Source organism: Kogia breviceps, chromosome 3 (assembly GCF_026419965.1).
Source record: "Kogia breviceps isolate mKogBre1 chromosome 3, mKogBre1 haplotype 1, whole genome shotgun sequence".
Classification (NCBI taxonomy): domain Eukaryota; kingdom Metazoa; phylum Chordata; class Mammalia; order Artiodactyla; family Physeteridae; genus Kogia; species Kogia breviceps.
In genome coordinates, this window is record NC_081312.1 from 13,258,528 (window position 1) to 13,279,075 (window position 20,548).

Here is a 20,548-nt window from a genome sequence, read left to right on the forward strand (position 1 = left end):
ATATAGCATTTCTCTCAGCACTGAGTATGGATTATTGTTTCCCACAGTATTCTTTGTTTAGGTGTAATTGCCTTCCACCCATTTGTATTGTTTCTGCTATCCTCTAAATCAGGGGTCAGTGGCAGTGGACTAGATTTTGTCTCTGGACTGTAATTTGTTGACCCCTGAAGTAAATTCATCTGTTATAAGTCACATCTATGTTTTTTTCTTTTAATTCTACATTATTAATATATTTTTAGGCTTTGTTTTAATTTATATCTAATGGCATCATATAGATTTGTTGGGTTTTCTCCTTTATATTGTTTTAGCCTTTCCAAATCTTACAACATGGAGACCATACCTCTTTTTATCACTTTTTCTATACCTCTCTCTACATGCTTACAACAAGAAGTATAAAAATATTTTCATCTATTCTCTCTCTCGCTCTTAAAACTCATATTCATTTCAACTGTCAGTGGGAAGGAATGCTATGTAGAAAATCATCTATAAAAATCAGTTTTTCTTTTGGTGTTCTCTGATGTCTGTTAGTAGTAATTTTGTCAAAACACCAGCTGATCTATGACTGTGTAAATTGTTAGATTAATCAGAATTCACAAGACACTAAAGAAGCAAATCACAAAGGTATTTATAAAGGTGATGCCAAGGAGCATTCTCAATAATGAATGCCACCCCTGCCTTGTAGATAGTTCTGTCATCATGAGTCATCCTTTCAACATGAGCTAAAAGGTATTTAAGACATTAAAGTTTCACTTTCGAGTATTAATTTCATCTCAAAAGTTGCAGGGGTGAGGATACTTGCTGAGGTGATAACAGTTAGAATCGTTCATGATCCATTGCATTCTACAGCATAGAGCAAAACAGACAGTGACTGAAGGAGCTTCCTCACTTTGAAGTAAATATGACTAATTCACAGCACTGATAAATAGATATGTCTTTGTCAGAACTTTGTAATGATTTTGATGCCCTGGAATGCATTCGCAAGAGGTGCCATTCGAATGTTGAGCTAAAACCAGAAGAAAAAGTGAGATGACTCTGGCGTGACATTAAAAAGAAATTACCTTCAGGTATGTGTGGTCCATCACATTAAGACTGCACTTGAGACACCAGACAGGGAGCGATCAAGCACGATTTAGGTGGTCTGGAGGAGGAAGAGTAGGTGGAAGTGAGGACCAGAATGTGTGGGATTGATGTACATGAAGTGTCTCCGAAGGAACAGAAAATTTTGTAGGAAAAAAAAAATAAGACCAAGGAACAGGGCATGGTTGGGGATGGGTGGGTGCTGAAAGATGGGGGAAATATGGGATAATGGCAGTTAGCTCTTTGGAAGCTGCCACTGTAAGAAGAAATATGAAACAGAGAAGTTCTAAAGAGAATTTGAGATAAAAAGATTAGAGGACGAGAGGTCAGTCAGAACATTAGTAGATAGAAGTAGGTGTTTGGAGAGTGAAAGCGGAACAGAGGCTCTTTCTTTGAAAGTAGGAGATGTAGGTTTTAGCCCTCCTTTCTGTCAGTTAACTCGGCTACTTCCTCTCCTACCAGCAGATTTCCGTGAGATTGCATGAACAAGACATAGCCTAAAAAGCTGGCCAGATCCTTACCTGGTTATCCTTTTGCATCCTCCGTGGAAAACAGAGCTATCAGGAAGTTTCTGTAGTTCTCAGTAATACTCTAAGGCTTATGGAACTCAGTATCTCCAGTGGATTTCAGTTTCTCCATCTGTTAATAGAAGCACGTAAACTGTAAACAGTAGAGAGGTTTCTGGGTTCAACATTAAGTCAAGTCAAATGTGTAGAGGTCTTGAGCAGGTGAAACTGTCCTCTACCAACTAACAATGTATGTTTCTTCTCGACAAAGTGAATTCTTTCTGTGTTCTCAATGCTCTAATAGCGTGGCTTCTTAACAGTGATGTTAATAGTGTGAATAGAAAAAAATTGTTGCAAATACTTACAGGTGACTTTGAACACCTAATTTTTTTTGTTTTGAAATGTAAATTAAATAATATGTACTTTAAAAGTAATAATTTTGATTGAAAGCAGATGCTGTTTGCCCTAATGTTAATCCCATGAGATACATTTTTTCTAGTCTTATTGAGATATAATTGACATGTAACATTAGTTTAAGATACCCAGCATAATGATTTGATATATGTATATATTGTGAAATGATCTCTGCAATAAGTTAACATCCTTCACCTCACAGTTACATTTTTTTTCTGTGATGAGAACTTTTAAGATCTACTCTCTTAGTAGCTTTCATAATACAGTATCATTAATGATAGCCCCATGAGATATTGTCAGAACTATATTAAAAGTTTTGTCTTAGGGAGTTACGAATCCTGGAAATTTTGTGGAGATCTTCAGTTCAAGTTCTTAAAGTTAATTCATTGTTTAAAAAAATAAATTTACTAGTTCAAAGGCTACTTCTCTCTCCTGCAGTTTCCACCCATCTTCCTATACACACAGAGAGACAGACACCCCCCACACACACACACACACACTATCCTATATCCAAGAAGAAATGTTATTGAGGGTGGGGCAACCTTACAACAACAAAACAAAATCTACTTGCTGTTGTTAAGTATCTGTGTCAATTAAGTGTCATTGAAATGAGACATAAATTATATCCCTAATATGAAAAAAGTTTGACCTAAATTAATGTCATTCTAGTAAAATAGAGAAAAAGAACTTTTTTCAAAAGGGAATAATAAAGAATCTGGCATTTTAACAGTGTAATTTTAAATTATTTTCTAAAGGACATATTAATGTGTCAAAGTACTAGAGTTATTGCACATTGGTAGAAGTCTTGAGCATTCTAACTTGTTACTTCTCTAGACATAAGCTTCAGCCAGACTTTTGGTGAAGCCTTTCCCACAGTCCATGGGCCTAATAATGAGCCACTTAGAAGCACAGGAGTCTTGCTGAACTTGAAAGGAGAGGAATAAATGATGGCTCAGATTCTTCAAGTTCATTGTGTAGCTTTCTTGGAGGACTCTTGGGATATGGACTCTTTGATACAACAAGTGAACTGCATCAAGATATTGTCAGTTGTAGAACTCTTCATTCATGCTACAAATTCTTTTTTTGTTTGTTTTTGTTTTTGTGATATGTGGGCCTCTCACTACTGTGGCCTCTCCCGTTGCGGAGCACAGGCTCCGGACGCGCAGGCTCAGTGTCCATGGCTCACGGGCCCAGCCGCTCCACAGCATGTGGGATCTTCCTGGACCGGAGCATGAACCCGTGTCCCCTGTATTGGCAGGTGGATTCTCAACCACTGCGCCACCAGGGAAGCCCTCATGCTACAAATTCTTGACTGCTTACTGTGTGCCAGGTGCTTGGATAAGAGTAGCAAGCAACCTAGACAAGATTCTTGTCCTCCGGGCCTTATAATCTAAAAGGGGAACAGACATTAAACAAATTGGTACACAATTAAGTAAAAACCCTTGAAATAAGTAGTTGGAAGGAAATGCAGAGGTTACTAGTGAAAAGACCTAAGTCTGTTCTGGGTTATTAGGGAAGACCGTCCAGAGAAGTGACACTTAAAGTGTAACTTAAGAGGAAAAATAGAAGTTAGAGGAGCAACAGGAGGGGGATAGGGATGAACATTACAGACACAAGGCTTCACCCAGCATCTGTGATAGCCTAAAGACAGGAAGGTAAATGTGAATATAGTGTAGTAAAGGCGGGCCATGCAGGGCCTTTAGATTTGAGAGTCAGATGAACTTGGATTTAAATTCCAGCTTCATCACTTAATAACTGTGTGATCTTGAGCAAGTCACTTGGTTACAAGCATGATCTACAAGTTACTAGTGTATCCATTAGCCTGTTCTGCATAATAAACGACCCCAAATTTAGTGGCTTTAACACAACGGTTGGGGGAGACTCACTTTGGGCTGGACCCACAGGGATGATTCTTGTGCTGTGCTCTTCCTGAAGTATTCTTTCTCTTGGTTTGCAAAGTGCAGCTGAAAAGTCAAGAAACATGAGGACTGCAAAGTATCCATTTACTTTAGTAACATGAGGTTGTTTTCAACCTTAGACTATACTGGTGTTATGGGGGTGGAAGTGGAACAGCCCTGTGTTTAGGAGTGACTAGAGGCTGTGGTAGGCAGAATAACAGCCACCCAAGGACGCTGACATTCTCATCCTCAGGACCTGTGAGCATGTTGGGTTACATGACAAACAAATTAAGAGAATTAAGGTTGCAGATAGAATTAAAGTTGTTAGTCAGCTGACCTTAAAATAGGGAGATTATCCTGGATTCCCTTGGGGGGCCCATAAAAGTGGAAGAGGGGGCTTCCCTGGTGGCGCAGTGGTTGAGAATCCGCCTGCCGATGCAGGAGACACGGGTTCGTGCCCTGGTCCGGGAAGATCCCACATGCCGCGGAGCAACTAAGCCCGTGAGCCATGGCCGCTAGGCCTGCGCGTCCGGAGCCTGTGCTCCGCAACGGGAGAGGCCACAACAGTGAGAGGCCCGCATACCGCAAAAAAAAAAAAAAAAAAAAAAAAAAAAGTGGAAGAGGAAGGCAGAAGAGGAGAGTCAGATGGAGATATGCCTACAGAAGAGGTTAGAGTGATGCAGTGTGGGAAGTGGCTCAGCTGCCACTGCTGCCTTAGGAGATGGAGGAAGAGGCCATGAGCCAAGGAATGTGGGCAGCCTCTTGAAGCTGGAAAAGGCAGGAAACTGACTTTCCCCTAAAACTTCCAGAATAAGTGCAGCTCTGCTGACACCTTGATTTTAGCCCAGTGACACCCACACCAGACTTCTAATCTACAACATAAAATAATAAACTTGTCTTGTTTTAAGCCACCAGATCTGTAGTAATTTGTTACAGCAGCAATAGGAAGTGAACGGAGAGTAACTAAGGAGAGTCAGATCAGACATGTAGAGCACTCTTTAAAGAACTTTTGCCATGAAAGGAAGAAGAGAAGAGAAGATGGGACATACGGGGTTTAGGGAGGATGGTCGTGTTCTAAAGTGGGAGAGATTTTGTGACTTTGAATTTTCACATTATTTGTGTGATTTCTGTGTTATTTTTATGCTTCTTAGAAACACAACATCAGAGTGCTTCATCTGGCACTCCAACTACTGTCACATAAAAATCTTTAAAAGCAATTTATTTGCATTTGAATAAAAACCAGATATCTCTGCAATTTTAAAATATGAGGATTGCACTAAAATATCAGTTATTTAAGAAAATTTCTCTTTTGCTTAATACCAACTAAAACTAATTAGACCCTGTAGTACTTTGTAGAAATATATATTAAACATTTATAAGCTTTGACATTATTTTTACATTGAGAGAATAGGTAAGTCAGGACACCATAAATTTGAATTTTATTTAAAAATCATTATAATTAAACATGTCATTATTTTTCAGTTCTATAAATTGTAACTGATGTCTGTAAATAATAACAGTAGTCAATAGTCATTTTAAAATAAATGCTTACTGCATGTTTGGCCCAAGTTTAACTCTCAATAGCTCATTTAATCACCATGACAATCTTATGTGTGAGTTGGAATTATTTATATTCCTATTTTATAGATATAGAGTTTAAGCCATTCTACATATAAAGAAGATCATTTAGCAACTACAAATGAATTGAGATATAATCTTTTTCATATAGGAAGCTCCTTTTAGTTTAATGAAGGAACCAGTAGTCTATACAAGCATCATATGAGGTATTCCACTGTATGGACTGTAAATAAATCTCAGTATAATTTTAAGTTGATAAATGTTTTTTCGTAAGAGTCACATTGATGAAATGTGCCTCACAGCTCCTGAGAACATATCATATTTATTCACTCGTTTATTTATAATTATTGTTGTACTGTTGTACTATTGATGGTCCCCTTCTCTTCTTCAGTTATGAACAGAATGAATCTTAAGACTTATTCCGAACGTTTCTAGGAGGGGAAGAGATCAGAATTTAAGAGATATGTTCATCAGGAAATGTGTTCTTGCTATGTTATTACCCGTTTCCTTTTCCTTTTCCCCTTCTTTTTTGCTGCCCATTGGTCTATCTGAATTGCAGTTTTTAGCTATTATAATATTTAACTATTTCTTTCTACTTTTACTGTTAATAAACTTGAGATGAAAAATCTGCCCTAGTTCTCCTACATGGCTACAGCAGCCAGTAAGCAGAGTATTGCATGTTTATTCAATTCATGCAACCGATATTAGTGGATGCTTTATGTTTGCTACTGTCAGACCCTGTGTCTGGCAGAGAGAAAATTGCTCTGGGACTTTCATCTACCTCATTGGTGCCGGATTTCAACTTTGCTTTCTGACAGCATACACTTAAATAAGCTTTTAGACTAAAAGGTAAAACATGTCGTTAGAGAAGTATGAATCTATTTGTGGACTACACTCTCTATAAAGCTTAACTTTGTGTCTACTATTTTAGAAGCTTTGGAGGCTTTTTTAAAAAATGTGTTTAGGAATTTTAAAATTATTCTTCCCCTGCTTAAACGTCATTCTTTCCCTTATCTTCCTCTTCTAACCCCTTCCATTGTGCTCGGTGGATAACCCCGTGTGCACAAGCACCCTAAATCTTAACCGAGTGTGCCTTATTTATCTTAAGTAAAACCTCCTGTCCTTGGAGGATGGTACTTATCCAGCAGCCCCTTTTACAGAGGGGACCATGAGCCAAGGAATGTGGGCAGCCTCTTTTTTTTTTTTTTTTTTTTTGCGGTCCGCGGGCCTCTCACTGTTGTGGCCTCTCCCATTGCGGAGCACAGGCTCCAGACGCACAGGCCCAGCGGCCATGGCTCACGGGCCCAGCCACTCCACGGCACGTGGGATCTTCCCAGACCGGGACACAAACCCGTGTCCCCTGCATCGGCAGGCAGACTCTCAACCACTGCGCCACCAGGGAAGCCCCTGTGGGCAGCCTCTTGAAGGCTGGATAGGTACCATCGCTCCATCCTACTCCTTATGCTCAACAAAGTAATGGTAGTTAAACGTCATGTAAAAGTCATTTCCCACCAGAGCTTCATTTGTGAAGGCGCTTTTTTCTAACTCCCTAACCTCAGTCCTGTACTTAACTGACTCCTAGGACACGTGCTTGCCTTTTCCAGTGACTTATTCAGGCCTAGCTTCCCTTTCCTCCAGTTTCCTTCCATCCCCTTCCACAGTTTTAGCAGCCGTATTGATAACCATGCCAACACCATGCCAAGCCACCTCGACTTGTGATGTTTTAACCTTTACTTCACTGTAGCCATTCATAAGCTTAGCCACACATTCGGCCTTGTCGCTAAAACCATTCACGCATCTAAGACCTCTACTCAGGTTTCTTCTTTGACCGTAATCTTCTCTTTTTCTCCTTTCTCACACTCCCTGGGCCTGTTCTTCAATCCTCATTGACCCTGCCTTCCCTCGAGTCTTTCCTGCCCCTTTCCCTGCACCATCTTTGGGTTCCACGTGCCTCTCTACTGGCCTGGCATCTGCCTGGTCTGGCACACGAGAACCACTTGCCCTGTTAACCTTCCTCCTGGCCTGACATGGCAGTTGCTTTGATTACTCTCTCAACTTTTTTTCCAGTACCAGCTTTCTAAGCTTTCCTCATATGTCTCCAAAATGTGTCAGCTGGCTCTGGCCTGAAATTCATGCTGATAGTCTCAACAGAATTTCACAGAGGTTAGCAGACACTTTACTCCTCTCTCCTGAGCGGCCTGTGACTTTTGCTAACCTCTTACTACTTCTCAGCCCTGCAGCCTTATCAACGTCGTCTTCCCTGTCTGAGGTACCCACTTGTCCTACTGCCACTGAAAATCTATCAAGTCCGGCTGCTGCAAACGCTCAGATTTTCTCCCCCTCTTCTTTCTTCTGTACCTTCAAAATTTCTGTGTCCAATTTGAAATACCTATCAAATTGGTAGAAATTAAAGATAATGATAATATCAAGAGTTGGTGAGAACTTTGTTTTCTAAGGCATCCATTCACTGTTAGTGGGGAATATAAATGACCTTACCTGTAAACATGGGCAGCAATTAATAAAATTAATATGTACGTATGTTGTGACTTAGGGTCAGAGTCTAAAGAGCCGTGATATCCGATGCATATGTGATCATAAACCAGATCCTTGGCTGGGGAAGAGTAGCTACAGAGAGCATTAGTGGGGCAAATGACAAACTTTGAATAGAGAGTATAGCTTAGATAATAGTATTTTTATCATAAAGTTTCTGATATTGATAATTGTACTGTGGTTATATGAAAGGGCGTTCTTTTTTTAGTATTTGCACACTGAAAGACATAGGAGCTTGATGTCTTCAACTTATTCTCAGTTGGTTCAGGGGAATTACACAGAGAATACTAAAGCCAATGAAGCAAAATATAAACAATAGGTGAATTTGCATACTGGTTATATGGGGATTACTTGTGCTGTTCTTGCAAATACTTTTTGTAAGTTTGAAATTGTATCAAGATATTAAAAAAAAAAACAAACCCATAGGTAAGGCATTATGATCTAGGAAAAGCTTTTTATATAGGGCCCAGATATAATGGACAATTTTCACCAGCCTTCCTTGACTAAGGATATAATTCCAAGTTTTATGCCACTATCCCTTATAATGTAAGCCTATGGAACAAGATTAGAGTATAATTTTTCCAAAACAGTGTTATCCAAGTTTGTAGCTTTGTCTGAAGTCATTATAGTAAATAATGAGAAAGATGTAAAGATTACATTTATTGTCCTGTATGTATTATTTCTCACAACTGAACATATGATGAGATTTGGACTGCAGGCAGTTTGAGGTTCTCCTCTCTGACAAGACCCAGAATGTAGCTCTTTGTGGTCAAATTCAGAGCCATCTGCTTTAACAGGCAGGTGGGTTAAGATGAGAACTGCAGGGCAAGGCCAAAAACTTATTTGGACAAAAAATACCTGGGCCCTCTCCTACAAGATATAAATTGACTTTCTTAAGTTCTATGTCAGAAATATGTCAGCAGTAATCTTAGGTTGGCACATCCTCAAAAAAGATGGAGATTCATTGTTTACTGTGGACATTAAAAAGAAATCTTAGTACAGCCCCCTAGGAACGTCTCCTTCCGAGTACTGTGACATTCTGATGAGCCCTCCAAAACTTGATTAAGAAAAGCATGTAAAATAGAGAAACTTTATGACCAAATATATAGAATTATTGGCTCTAAGCCTTTCAGATATTTGAAGGACAGGATAGTTGATGTCAAGACAGTGTTTCTGATAGTAATTAGCAATACCAGTTGCCCAGTGGGGCTGCTCCTGATAATGATAGTAAAAACCATACCAGGAGGGGAAAAAGGGCAACCTATATAGCATTTTTTAAAAACACTGTTTTAGAGTCAGACTGCCCATGTTCATAATCCTTATTCTCTCACTTAACAGATATGCAACTCTGGATAATTTTTTTTTTTTTTTTTTTTTTTTTTTTGCAGTACGTGGGCCTCTCACTGTTGTGGCCTCTCCCGTTGCGGAGCACAGGCTCCGGACGCACAGGCTCAGCGGCCATGGCTCACAGGCCCAGCCGCTCCGCGGCATGTGGGATCTTCCCGGACCGGGGCACGAACCCGTGTGCCCTGCATTGGCAGGCGGACTCTCAACCACTGCGCCACCAGGGAAGCACCTGGATAATTTTTTTAACCTCTCTGGGTTTCACTATTTTCTAGAGATTACCTGTTTTCTCTGGGGATATTATACTATTATTTTAATAGCACCAACTTCGTAGCATTGTTTATGAGGATCAAATTTGTTATCCTATCCAAGTAGAACAGGCACATAGAAAGGGCCCAATATCTCTAGTTGTCATTATTTCTTTGTCTAGTCTTAAAAGCAGTGAGCTGTGATGAGATACAGATTTTAAAGGAAGGCAGCCAAAACCCTGTTTTACATTGCTTAGTTCTTATCTGCCAGGAGCCTTTTCCCACTTACCGTGACTAACTGGGGTTACTAAGATGCTGCTTCTACACAAACGCAGTAGCCAGGAGTGTAAACTGAGCCAACACCACTTAGTCCATTTCCGTTGTATGTCCACAGCGGCAAAAAGCCTCAGGAATATCTATAAAAACTGGACACTCTCGTGCTATTTCTTATCATGAAGAGAATAAAAACCGTTGGCATTGGCTTAAAAAAAAACCCCTCATGCTTGCAGTTTGTTGAGAAAGAAATTGGCAGAGACATGAGAAATCTAATTTCTAGAATTCTAATGAATCCATAATTTTGACAGGAAAGTATTCAGGGTAGATGAGTTGGCATGGACCAAGGCCCACCAGGCAGAGTAGATCTTAAACAATTCTAGTAATAGACAGTTTCCACTCACATGCTTTATTCCATCTGAACTTTTAAATCAGGCTTTTTTATGGAGAAATGTAATTTATGCCCAGTGGGAAAGGGGTGGGATGGGGGGTAGGGGAAAGTGGATGTTCCATGAGTTATAAAGCAAGACTCTTCTTCTCAGATGTTAGTAATGATCTGGGTTTTCATTGATGTCTTTGACTATACTCATGCCACTGCTAACTCTATCCCAGAATCTGCCTGCATTCTTGATTCCAGTGTTCTCTTTCAAGAGAGTAAAAATTTTATATCAGTAATTCAACTCAAATTGAATAATATCCCTGTAGTCTTTTCTAAATTTTGTTTTATTAGTTGTGTGGCCGCCTGGCTAAGTTGTTTTTAGTTTCAAGGCCAAGCCCTAACCTTCTCCTAACGGAGTTGCTAGCTCTCTGGATAAATACAGAGGTGTAAAGAGACCAGAAATGCAGTTCCAGCACATCCTCAGTAGGCAGAGATCTTGTTAACAATGAAAACTTCATGCTCCATTTCACTTTTTAAAGCTCCGAACCTCACTAGTCCAGTTCTAAATACAGTAAGCTCCAGGACAGCTATGCCAAGCAAGGCCAGAAGTCAGGGAGAAGCGATCTAAATGCTCAGGAGAAACGGCGCTGGGTGCGTGCGCTGTGATGATGAAGTTTATGGTGCTGGTGAGCTGTAAGACGCTACTCTCAGATGTTTCCCATGTTCGGGCAGTCCGCATTCATTGGTTTGTTTGTAAATAAACTTCATAGGCACTTTTCCATTCAAATTTTTAATGCTGTCTTTTGAGTAATGTTCTGAAAACTTTTTTGGCTTGTAACTCCTTGGAAAATCTGATAAAAGCTATGGACCCTCTCTTCTCAGTAGAATGCACACATGCTTACATATACTTGAAAAAAAATTGTGCATAATTTCAAGGAATTTATATGCAACCTCCTCTTTTTTTTTTTTTTTTTTTTTTTTTGCGGTACGCGGGCCTCTCACTGCTGTGGCCTCTCCCTTTGCGGAGCACAGGCTCCGGACGCGCAGGCCCAGCGGCCATGGCCCACGGGCCCAGCCGCTCCACGGCACGTGGGATCCTCCCGGACCGGGGCACGAACCCGCGTCCCCTGCATCGGCAGGCGGACTCTCAACCACTGCGCCACCAGGGAAGCCCCGCAACCTCCTCTTAATGATCTAACTGGCCATAAGAAATTTATCTCCCTTTTCCTAAAAGGATTCCAGAAGGGCTCTTTTGTACCTTTTAACAGTCTTAGAATAAATAATTCAAGATGGTGATGGTGATGATGATAACTACCATTTATTGAGCTTTTACTATTTGTTAGACATTGTGCATTCCTCATTTCCAAAGGGGAACTCTGGGTCATCCCTTCCAAATTTGTCCTTCCTGCAGCCTTCCCCATCTCAGGTAGCACCAGTTCCATCTCTTCCTGTGCTCAGGTAGGGCTGGATCCTTACCACCACCAAGCTGTCACCTTTCTCCTAGGCTCCATCATCTCTCCTTGTTTACTGCAAGTGATCTCCCTACTTTCCCTCTTGAAAGTTCTCAACACAGCAGCCAGAGTCATTGATCCTGTTAAAATGGAAGTCTTATCATACCACTGTTGTATTCAATCTTCCAGAGGCTTCTTATTTCATTCAGAGTAAAATATGAAATCCTTACAATGGCCAGAAACCTCTGTGCTGTCCAGCTCCAGGGGCCACAAGAAAAAAGAAAGAGAACCAAAAATGGTAAATAGGAAGGCTAATATGACAAACTCTAAATATGTACTTGCTCTCTTTTCTTTCAGCCTCTTTGAAAGACATAAAACTATATAAGGTAATAATTATAATGTATTGTTGGGTTTGTAACATATATAGTTATACTATGTATAACAATAATAGCTCAAAAGGGAGGAAGAAAGAATAGAGCTATGTAGGAGAAATGTTTTTATATATCACTGGAATTAAGTTGGTATAAATCTGAAACTGTTTGTGATAATGTGTGTATGGTAAGCCATAGAGCAACCACTGAGAAAATAACTAAAAAAAGTGAAATTCATTAAAGAAATTAAAATGTTACACTAGAAAATATTTTCTTAATGAAAAAGAAAGAAGTAAGGAGAAATAGAGGAACAAATAAAGATATGAAATATGTAGAAAACAAAAAAGTAAAATAGCAAGACATAAGTCCAACTATATCAATAATAACATTGAATGTGAATGGATTAATCAGTACAATCAAAAGACAGATTGTCAGACGGGGGAAAGATTCAACTATATACTGTTTACAGGAGATACACTGTATATTCAAAGGTACAAACAGGTTAAAAAGAAAAAGGATAGGAAAAGATAAATCATGCAAACAGCAACCACAAGAAAGCAGGAATGGCTATACTAATATCAGACAAAATACACTTAACAAAAACCTATACTAGAGATAACAAGGGATACTTCATGATGGTAAAAGATTCTATGTTTATGGATTGAAAGCCTTTATATTATTAAGATGGCAGTACTCCCCAAATTGATCTATAGATTTAACAAACCTTTCTCAAAATCCCAGCTTATTTTTTTATGGAAATTGACAAAGTCATCCTAAAATTGTATGGAAAAATCAAGGAACGTTAGAATAGCTAAAACAATTTTGAAAAGGAAGAATTAAGTTGGAAGACTCACACTTTTAAAACTTACTACAAAGCTACAATAATCAAGAAAGTATGGCACTGGAATAAAGATAGACATATAGATAATAAATTAGAATTGAGAGTCCAGAAATAAACCCTCACATTTACTGTCAATTGATTTTTTGACAAGGGTACCAATGAGGAAAGAACAGTCTTTTTAACTAATGGTGCTGGAACAGCTGGATAACCATATGCAAAAGTATGAAATGGGGCCCATAACTCACAACATAAACAAAACTTAACTCAAAATGGATCAAAGATGAAAATTAAGAGCTAAACCTATAAATCTCTTAGAAGAAAACATAGGGGTAAATTTTTGTGACCTTGGTTTTGGCAGTGATATCTTAAATGTGACATCAAAAGCACAAGCAACTGGGCTTCCCTGGTTGCGCAGTGGTTAAGAATCTGCCTGCCAATGCAGGGGACAAGGGTTCGAGCCCTGGTCCAGCAAGATCCCACATGCCGCGCGCAACTAAGCCCGTGCGCCACCACTACTGAGCCTGCGCTCTAGAGCCCACGAGCCACAAGTACTGAAGCCTGCACACTTAGAGCCTGTGCTCCACAACAAGAGAAGCCACCACAATGAGAAGCCTGTGCACTGCAATGAAGAGTAGCCCCTGCTCACCACAACTAGAGAAAGCCTGCGCACAGCAACAAAGACCCAGCTCAGCCAAAATATGAATAAATAAATAAAGAAGAAAAAAGCACAAGCAACTAAAGGAGAAACAGATAAATTGGGATTTATGGGGAGGGAGTGTGTGAAATATTTTAAAATTGAATGTGGCGATGGCTGCACGACTCTGAATATACTAAAAACCATTGAATTTTACACTTCAAATTGGTGAATTTCATGGTATGTGAATTATATTTCGAATAAAAAAGGAAAAACCAAAAGGGTCAAAAAAGAAAAAACCCTTAATACACGTTTCACAAAAGAAGTTATAGAAATGTCTGATAAGGCATGGAAAGATACGAAATATCATTATTATTCAGGAAAATGCGAATTAAAACCATAACAAGATACCACTACATACCAAACAAAACAACTAGAATTATAACAACTGAGGGTACTAGGTACTTATCTTACAGAGATTCCCACTAACCTCATATTCCTGCTATTGATAGCACTTACCCTGTAACACCACTCCAGGTATCACAGCTCCTGCCTTTAACAGTCCTTTGGCAGCCTATGTATCTACCTTACCAATGTTCACAGCTTGGACCACTGGATAGAGTTGGCTGTTCAGCTTATAAAGTGTGCAACCCTGTCCCTACAAATAAAGCATATTTATTTTATGAATGGCAAGTCCTCACCTTGGGCTGTTGGTCTGTTCTACAAGTAGGAAGTAGGTGACTTGATGTTGTTTTAGGTTTGTCTTCTTAGATTTGTAGTTAATTTTTCTTAGTCTCCTCAGTAAATGAAAATAAAACACTTTCTATGTTCCAAGAAACAATAATCTTTAGTAGTTCTGATTCCCATTTTATAGATAAAGAACTGACACTGAGAGAGACTTTATTTGCTCAAGACAGGACACAGTGGAGCCATTGTCTAGTTCAGGTTTATTGATTATAAAGCCCAGGTTCTTTGGATTATATCAAGTTGCCTCAAAGACAGGAGTACATTGGGTTTGTTTGTTTTTTTTACAACTCACTTGCCTTTGAGTTTCAGACTGATTTTTTTTTAAGATGAATACATTGTTCATGACTTTAAAAAGCTCAGAGTTTAGCAGAGAAAGGAAGTATGCAAATAGACATTTTCAGTGCAGCAAGATAATTGCAGTGGTATAAGTTTCTAATAAACACAGGGGGTAACATAAAAGGAAGTGCTCAACTCTGCTGGAGTGGTTATTGAAGATGAGATAATTAAGTAGAACATTCAAGGGTGTGTAGGAGTTTGTCAGTTGGTCAACTGACCTCTGAATGCTTATTTCTGTACTATGACTAACTATGGAAACCATATGCATAAACATCAGTATTAGATTTAAATAAGTAACTACTTAAAGGTAGAAAAAATTCACCGTTAGTTTGCAGGAATGCTATGTTCCTTTACACCTTTTTAATAATTAGCTTTGTGTTAAGATATAATTAAAACCTCTTGGCAAAAAACAAAAGTCTTAAAAGGGCAGTGCTTTTTGCTGGCATGTGCTTTGTAAAATACATTGCAAAACAACACGCTTTTTGAGTTCTTTCATTCTGTTGCATCAGCTGTTTGGAATTTGAAGTTAAACGAGCAAGATAAAAATTTGTGAGTTAATGAAGATTTTGCTTTGGTCTTTTATCAAATTGCGGTAAACTTGACAAATGAATATACTTGGGATACATGCTTTTCAGATTTTTTTTTAGGAGAAAATCTTTATATCTGTGACTGTTTTCTAGGTGTACATTGTTTCTCACACACAAATGTTGTGTAAGATAGTAATGGTTAGTTTCTGATGAAACTATTATCAGTTTATCAATAAATGTCTTCTTAGACCCTTTTATGAACACAGTAGTGGCTTATTACTATTCAGCTCCTAATTTATGTCTCACTGTAGCTTTTTTCTCTCTTATTTCATTATTCCTCTTGGGATTAAATGGGCAAATTGAAAGGCAAATGGGAATCGTTTAGTTTCAGGTGTTTTGATTCAGCCATGTTGTGCTACTTTTACTTTTGAGTTATGTGGAGCCATAAGAAGGCTACCTGCTACCTAATATACATTTTTAGAAGGGCTCTCCATAGACAGTTCTGGAAGCTAGGGAATCTGCTTAAAAATAATGACTGGCTACTACTACAAAGGAAAGGCTGGGAGTTTTGTTTTGATTTTTTCATTTTTTATTTTAGTTATTATAGTGGTTGATGTTTTGGTACTCTACAGCAAGTTAAGAATTGTATGCTGACGGCAGAGGTTTCTGATATGATGGATTTGGGAAGATTATTTAAATATATGCAGATTTCATGTAATAGTTTTAATAGTAATACTCTATGCAAATTCATTTGATTGTGGTTTAGAATAGTCATTAACTTATGAAACTGTATTTATATAAATTTAGTAATACATTCTATATGAAACTATATACTAAGAATTGTACAAAAATAATGTATTAAAATCAGTGCCTTATGGTTAATCCAAAGTGGTTAAAAGGAAATATTTCCTTTAGTTCATGAATACAAGTCAAAGACAGAAAAAAATATATTTCATTTTTAGATTATATAAATGGTGGAGAACTTTTTACTCATCTTTCTCAAAGAGAGCGTTTCACAGAGCACGAGGTGCAGATCTATGTTGGAGAGATTGTGCTTGCCCTCGAACATCTCCACAAGGTAAGAGATGCTTAACATTTGGGATTTCCTTTTTAAAAAAATCTAGTAAGTGAGGTAATGATGGAGCTAAAAGAGCTAATGCGTTTACATGTCATTGTCTTCGTGGAGATTGTGGAAGCACACTCATAGACCGTTACCAATTTTTTCAATTTCATTGTTCCCTTTGTAAAAGTCTACTTTCCTTTTATAAAGTTCCTGGGATGCAGATTAAAAAGGTAGAGCCTGAGCATTTTTTTGGTTTTGTTCGTGAAAAATTCTGATGCTTAGTACAAAGTATCATTAGAATAAAGGATTTTCATTCTTAAAATAACCTTTAAGATGAACCCACAAGTCATAATATGTATTTCCTTAATTGTGACTTACTCCATTGCAGACTCTGCCTGTGCATCTTCGGAGTATGTTTCCCTATTAGCTTGGAATATTTGAAAGAAGCACTTACCTATGCTACCCAGCTATGCCCCTCTCCCACTCTCGCTTTCTTTTCCATTTGGTTCACCCCTAAGGTCCTCTCTTTCTCCCCCTCCCTCCCTCCTGCTCCATTGCCTTCATGTGGCATGAACTTAGTTACTCAAATTTTTCTATGGAATTCATTTATGTATGTGATGCTGTTTGAACTCTATAAAATCAGTTTAAATTTTAAAAAATATCATTTCAGATACTGTTAATCTTGATCCAAGAAATTTTGACTAAAAATAATTTTTTAATGAGGAAGCATTACTGTAGAAACAAACAGTCATTATGTAGACTAGGCTTGTGTGTATTTCCAATAAATAGAAAGTACTAGAATAATTTTTATCAAAGTTGTGTGAGACCATAGGAGGATGACTCGAGTCGCTAAATTCGGATGATACAGGTACATCATAAAGCCACTGTTTTTCTTTGTTATATATTCAGATGCTACACTAGATTACAGATAAAAAAAAGATTGAAGTGCTGATTATGAAGCATAAAAAAGAATGGAGAGAAATGAAGGAAAAAGGCAAGGAAGAAGGATGAAATTTTTAAAGGGGCAGGGAGATTAGAATTGCAGGATTCAGGTAACGTGTGGGAGATGCTGTGAGAAAAGATGATGAGAAGATATAAGAAGGAAGGGATCGGGCTTCCCTGGTGGCGCAGTGGTTGAGAGTCCGCCTGCAGATGCAGGGGACACGGGTTCATGCCCCGGTCCGGGAAGATCCCACATGCCGCAGAGTGGCTGGGCCCGTGAGCCATGGCCGCTAAGCCTCTGTGTCCAGAGCCTGTGCTCCGCAATGGGAGAGGCCACAACAGTGAGAGGCCCGCGTACCGCAAAAAAACAAAAAATAAAAAAAAGAAAGAAGGGATCAAGAAATGGGTAGATCTAGCCCAGAACAGGAACACAACTGGGCAGGTAGAGGGAGATAGAGTTCAGAATAGGAATTCTAAGAAGAGTGAATGAAAAAACGTCTAAGAACAGGAGGGAAGTAGAGAAGTCTCTGGGGCGCAGGGCTGCAGTGCCATGGAGTGAAAGGAAGGGAAGTGTAAGGTGGGAGCTGAACTGAAGTGATAGGAACAGGCATCTGTATTCCTTCTGATAGAATTGATGGTGTGGGGATGAGCTTTATGCCTATGGTTATTTTTGTGGGGTATAAAGTAGTTAGGACATTTTTATACATGAGCCATATTGGGCCAGGGAATCGGCTCAAAAGCTTTGTTTTATGCTTAGGGGAATCAGATATAATTTTTGTTTTGTTTTGTTTTTTGGGGTTTTTTTGCGTTACGCGGGCCTCTCACTGATATGGCCTCTCCCATTGCGGAGCACAGGCTCCGGACGCCCAGGCTCAGTGGCCATGGCTCACGGGCCCAGCCGCTCCGCAGCATGTGGGATCTTCCTGGACCGGGGCACGAACCCGTGTCCCCTGCATCGGCAGGCGGGCTCTCAACCACTGCGCCACCAGGGAAGCCCCTATAATTTTTATAATATAAAAATGATGGTGGAAATCACCATAAATACCAGAGTAAACACAGACAAAATACAAAGCTCTGACAGGTAAGCTAGTAAATTCAGTTTTTAGTTAGTATGAAAACTCTTAATTCTGTTTCTTAAAGGGAAAATCCATGAACATTCATTATTTATTTATTTATTTATTTATTTATTTTTTGCGGGCCTCTCACTGTTGTGGCCTCTCCCATTGCGGAGCACAGGCTCCGGACGCCCAGGCTCAGCGGCCATGGCTCACGGGCCCAGCCGCTCAGCGGCATGTGGGATCTTCCTGGACCCGGGCACGAACCCGTGTCCCCTGCATCGGCAGGCGGGCTCTCAACCACTGCGCCACCAGGGAAGCCCCTATAATTTTTATAATATAAAAATGATGGTGGAAATCACCATAAATACCAGAGTAAACACAGACAAAATACAAAGCTCTGACAGGTAAGCTAGTAAATTCAGTTTTTAGTTAGTATGAAAACTCTTAATTCTGTTTCTTAAAGGGAAAATCCATGAACATTCATTATTTATTTATTTATTTATTTATTTATTTTTTGCGGGCCTCTCACTGTTGTGGCCTCTCCCATTGCGGAGCACAGGCTCCGGACGCCCAGGCTCAGCGGCCATGGCTCACGGGCCCAGCCGCTCCGCGGCATGTGGGATCTTCCCGGACCGGGGCACGAACCCGTGTCCCCTGCATCGGCAGGCGGATTCTCAACCACTGCGCCACCAGGGAAGCCCCCATGAACATTCATTATTATCAAAACAGGGTAATCAGAAACACAGAGGTAGAGAGCATGATGAGTACAAGATATAAATGTAATTGATATAGAGGGAAAGTGTATAGCAGATTAGATCTTAGCTAAATTTCTCTTAATCTGACTTCCTAAAAGATAAATATAAAGAGATACAACACAAAGCTAATAATGATAAACTTGATATAGGTACTAGCACTGAGTTTCTCAGGAAGAGACAAAAACAGGGAGTTTACTTGGAAGTGATGAGGTAAAGCAGGGAGTAAATGACTTATTCCTAAAATCTTTTCCAAAGAGGTTGTTAAAAAAAAAGTCATACTGGTTGTTAGGTGCTTGTAAGGCTTCAAGTCAAATGTCTGTTTAACAGACTGTGCATTTACAATATATAATAATGTTTTAAAATATGAAAAAAAAAACCCACTGAGGTTCTTGGAAGAAAATTGCCTAGTGTTTTTCCTTGTGTAATTTTTTGTTTCAATTTTAATAAAGCATCAGTCTTATTTTTCATATACTTAGTGTTGAGGAAAGCAGTGTTTCTAAGTTTAAAAACATTTAATTTGGGCTGACATAACATGAAATGTGGAATTCATGTATATCAAGTACTTTTATAACTTGGGTAGATTCATTTATGTTATATAGCTGAAGTGTTTTACTATAAAACTTACATACAAAACAAAATAGAAGGATATTTAAATATCTAATTAATTTACATTGCTTATTTAGAGCTAAAGATCAACTAAAATTAACCTGTGATCTTCAACCTTCGTGTTTAGGGGCGTATTATTCAACAAGCCTTTTATTAATTACCTATTTGACATATGACACTGTGCTAGATACTAGGTAAATGCATAAAAAGTGAAAAAACAGAGTTTGGATATGGTTATATCAAGAAAAGCAGGAAGTACCTAGAAAATATCGATTACTTTTAGGTAAGTACAATGTAAATATAGATGCTATAGGAATAAAAACAAATGACCAGAGTGGGAAGTAGTTACTCAGGAACGCCTTCTAAAGCCATTAGAAGTGATGGACATGAATTGGCTAAGAAAGCACCTGAAGATCTTCTGGAGTGAGGATGAAATCCATCAAGAACAGTAACCCAGGAAGAAGCAGTAGTCAAATTAGACCCAACAGAAGCTAGTCCGACAGGAATGTACCCTCATTATATGGAGCATGAAGATATGGTTGCAGAGGGAACCCAGCAGATAAACCCTGAGATGGAGGAATTTAGATTTGCCCTGACCTGTGACTAAGAGCTGTCATAGCACCCTGAGCAGGGCAATGCCTTTTTTTCGTTTGTTTTTAAGGTAGATAAGAAAGACTTTCCTAATTTATTTTTTGGAAATTGTTATTTTAATATGCATATTTGTTTGTTTTTACAGTTGGGGATTATATACCGTGATATTAAGCTTGAGAATATTCTACTTGATTCTAATGGCCATGTGGTGCTGACAGATTTTGGTCTGAGTAAGGAGTTTGTGGCTGATGAAGTGAGTATTATATTTTAATTTGAAGTTAGTAAAACAGAATGTAAACAATGATGAAAAATTAGCTATAGAATGAGCATTTAATGGGATAGTACTAAACAGATTATGG

General features: G+C 38.9%; 1 protein-coding gene across 4 annotated transcripts in view; it reads left to right on the forward strand.

Moving 5' to 3' along the window:
• Nucleotides 1-20,548, forward strand: part of RPS6KA5 (ribosomal protein S6 kinase A5) — a 192,939-nt gene that overhangs the window by 91,775 nt on the left and 80,616 nt on the right. For 2 of the 4 annotated variants that reach the window (XM_059056486.2, XM_067027897.1), the window contains 2 exons: nucleotides 16,137-16,252; nucleotides 20,335-20,442. The exons of the other annotated variants lie outside the window; for them this stretch is intronic. In XM_059056486.2, coding sequence (XP_058912469.1) covers nucleotides 16,137-16,252; nucleotides 20,335-20,442 — 224 coding nt within the window. The remainder of the gene's footprint in view (nucleotides 1-16,136; nucleotides 16,253-20,334; nucleotides 20,443-20,548) is intronic. 4 annotated transcript variants of the gene reach the window in all.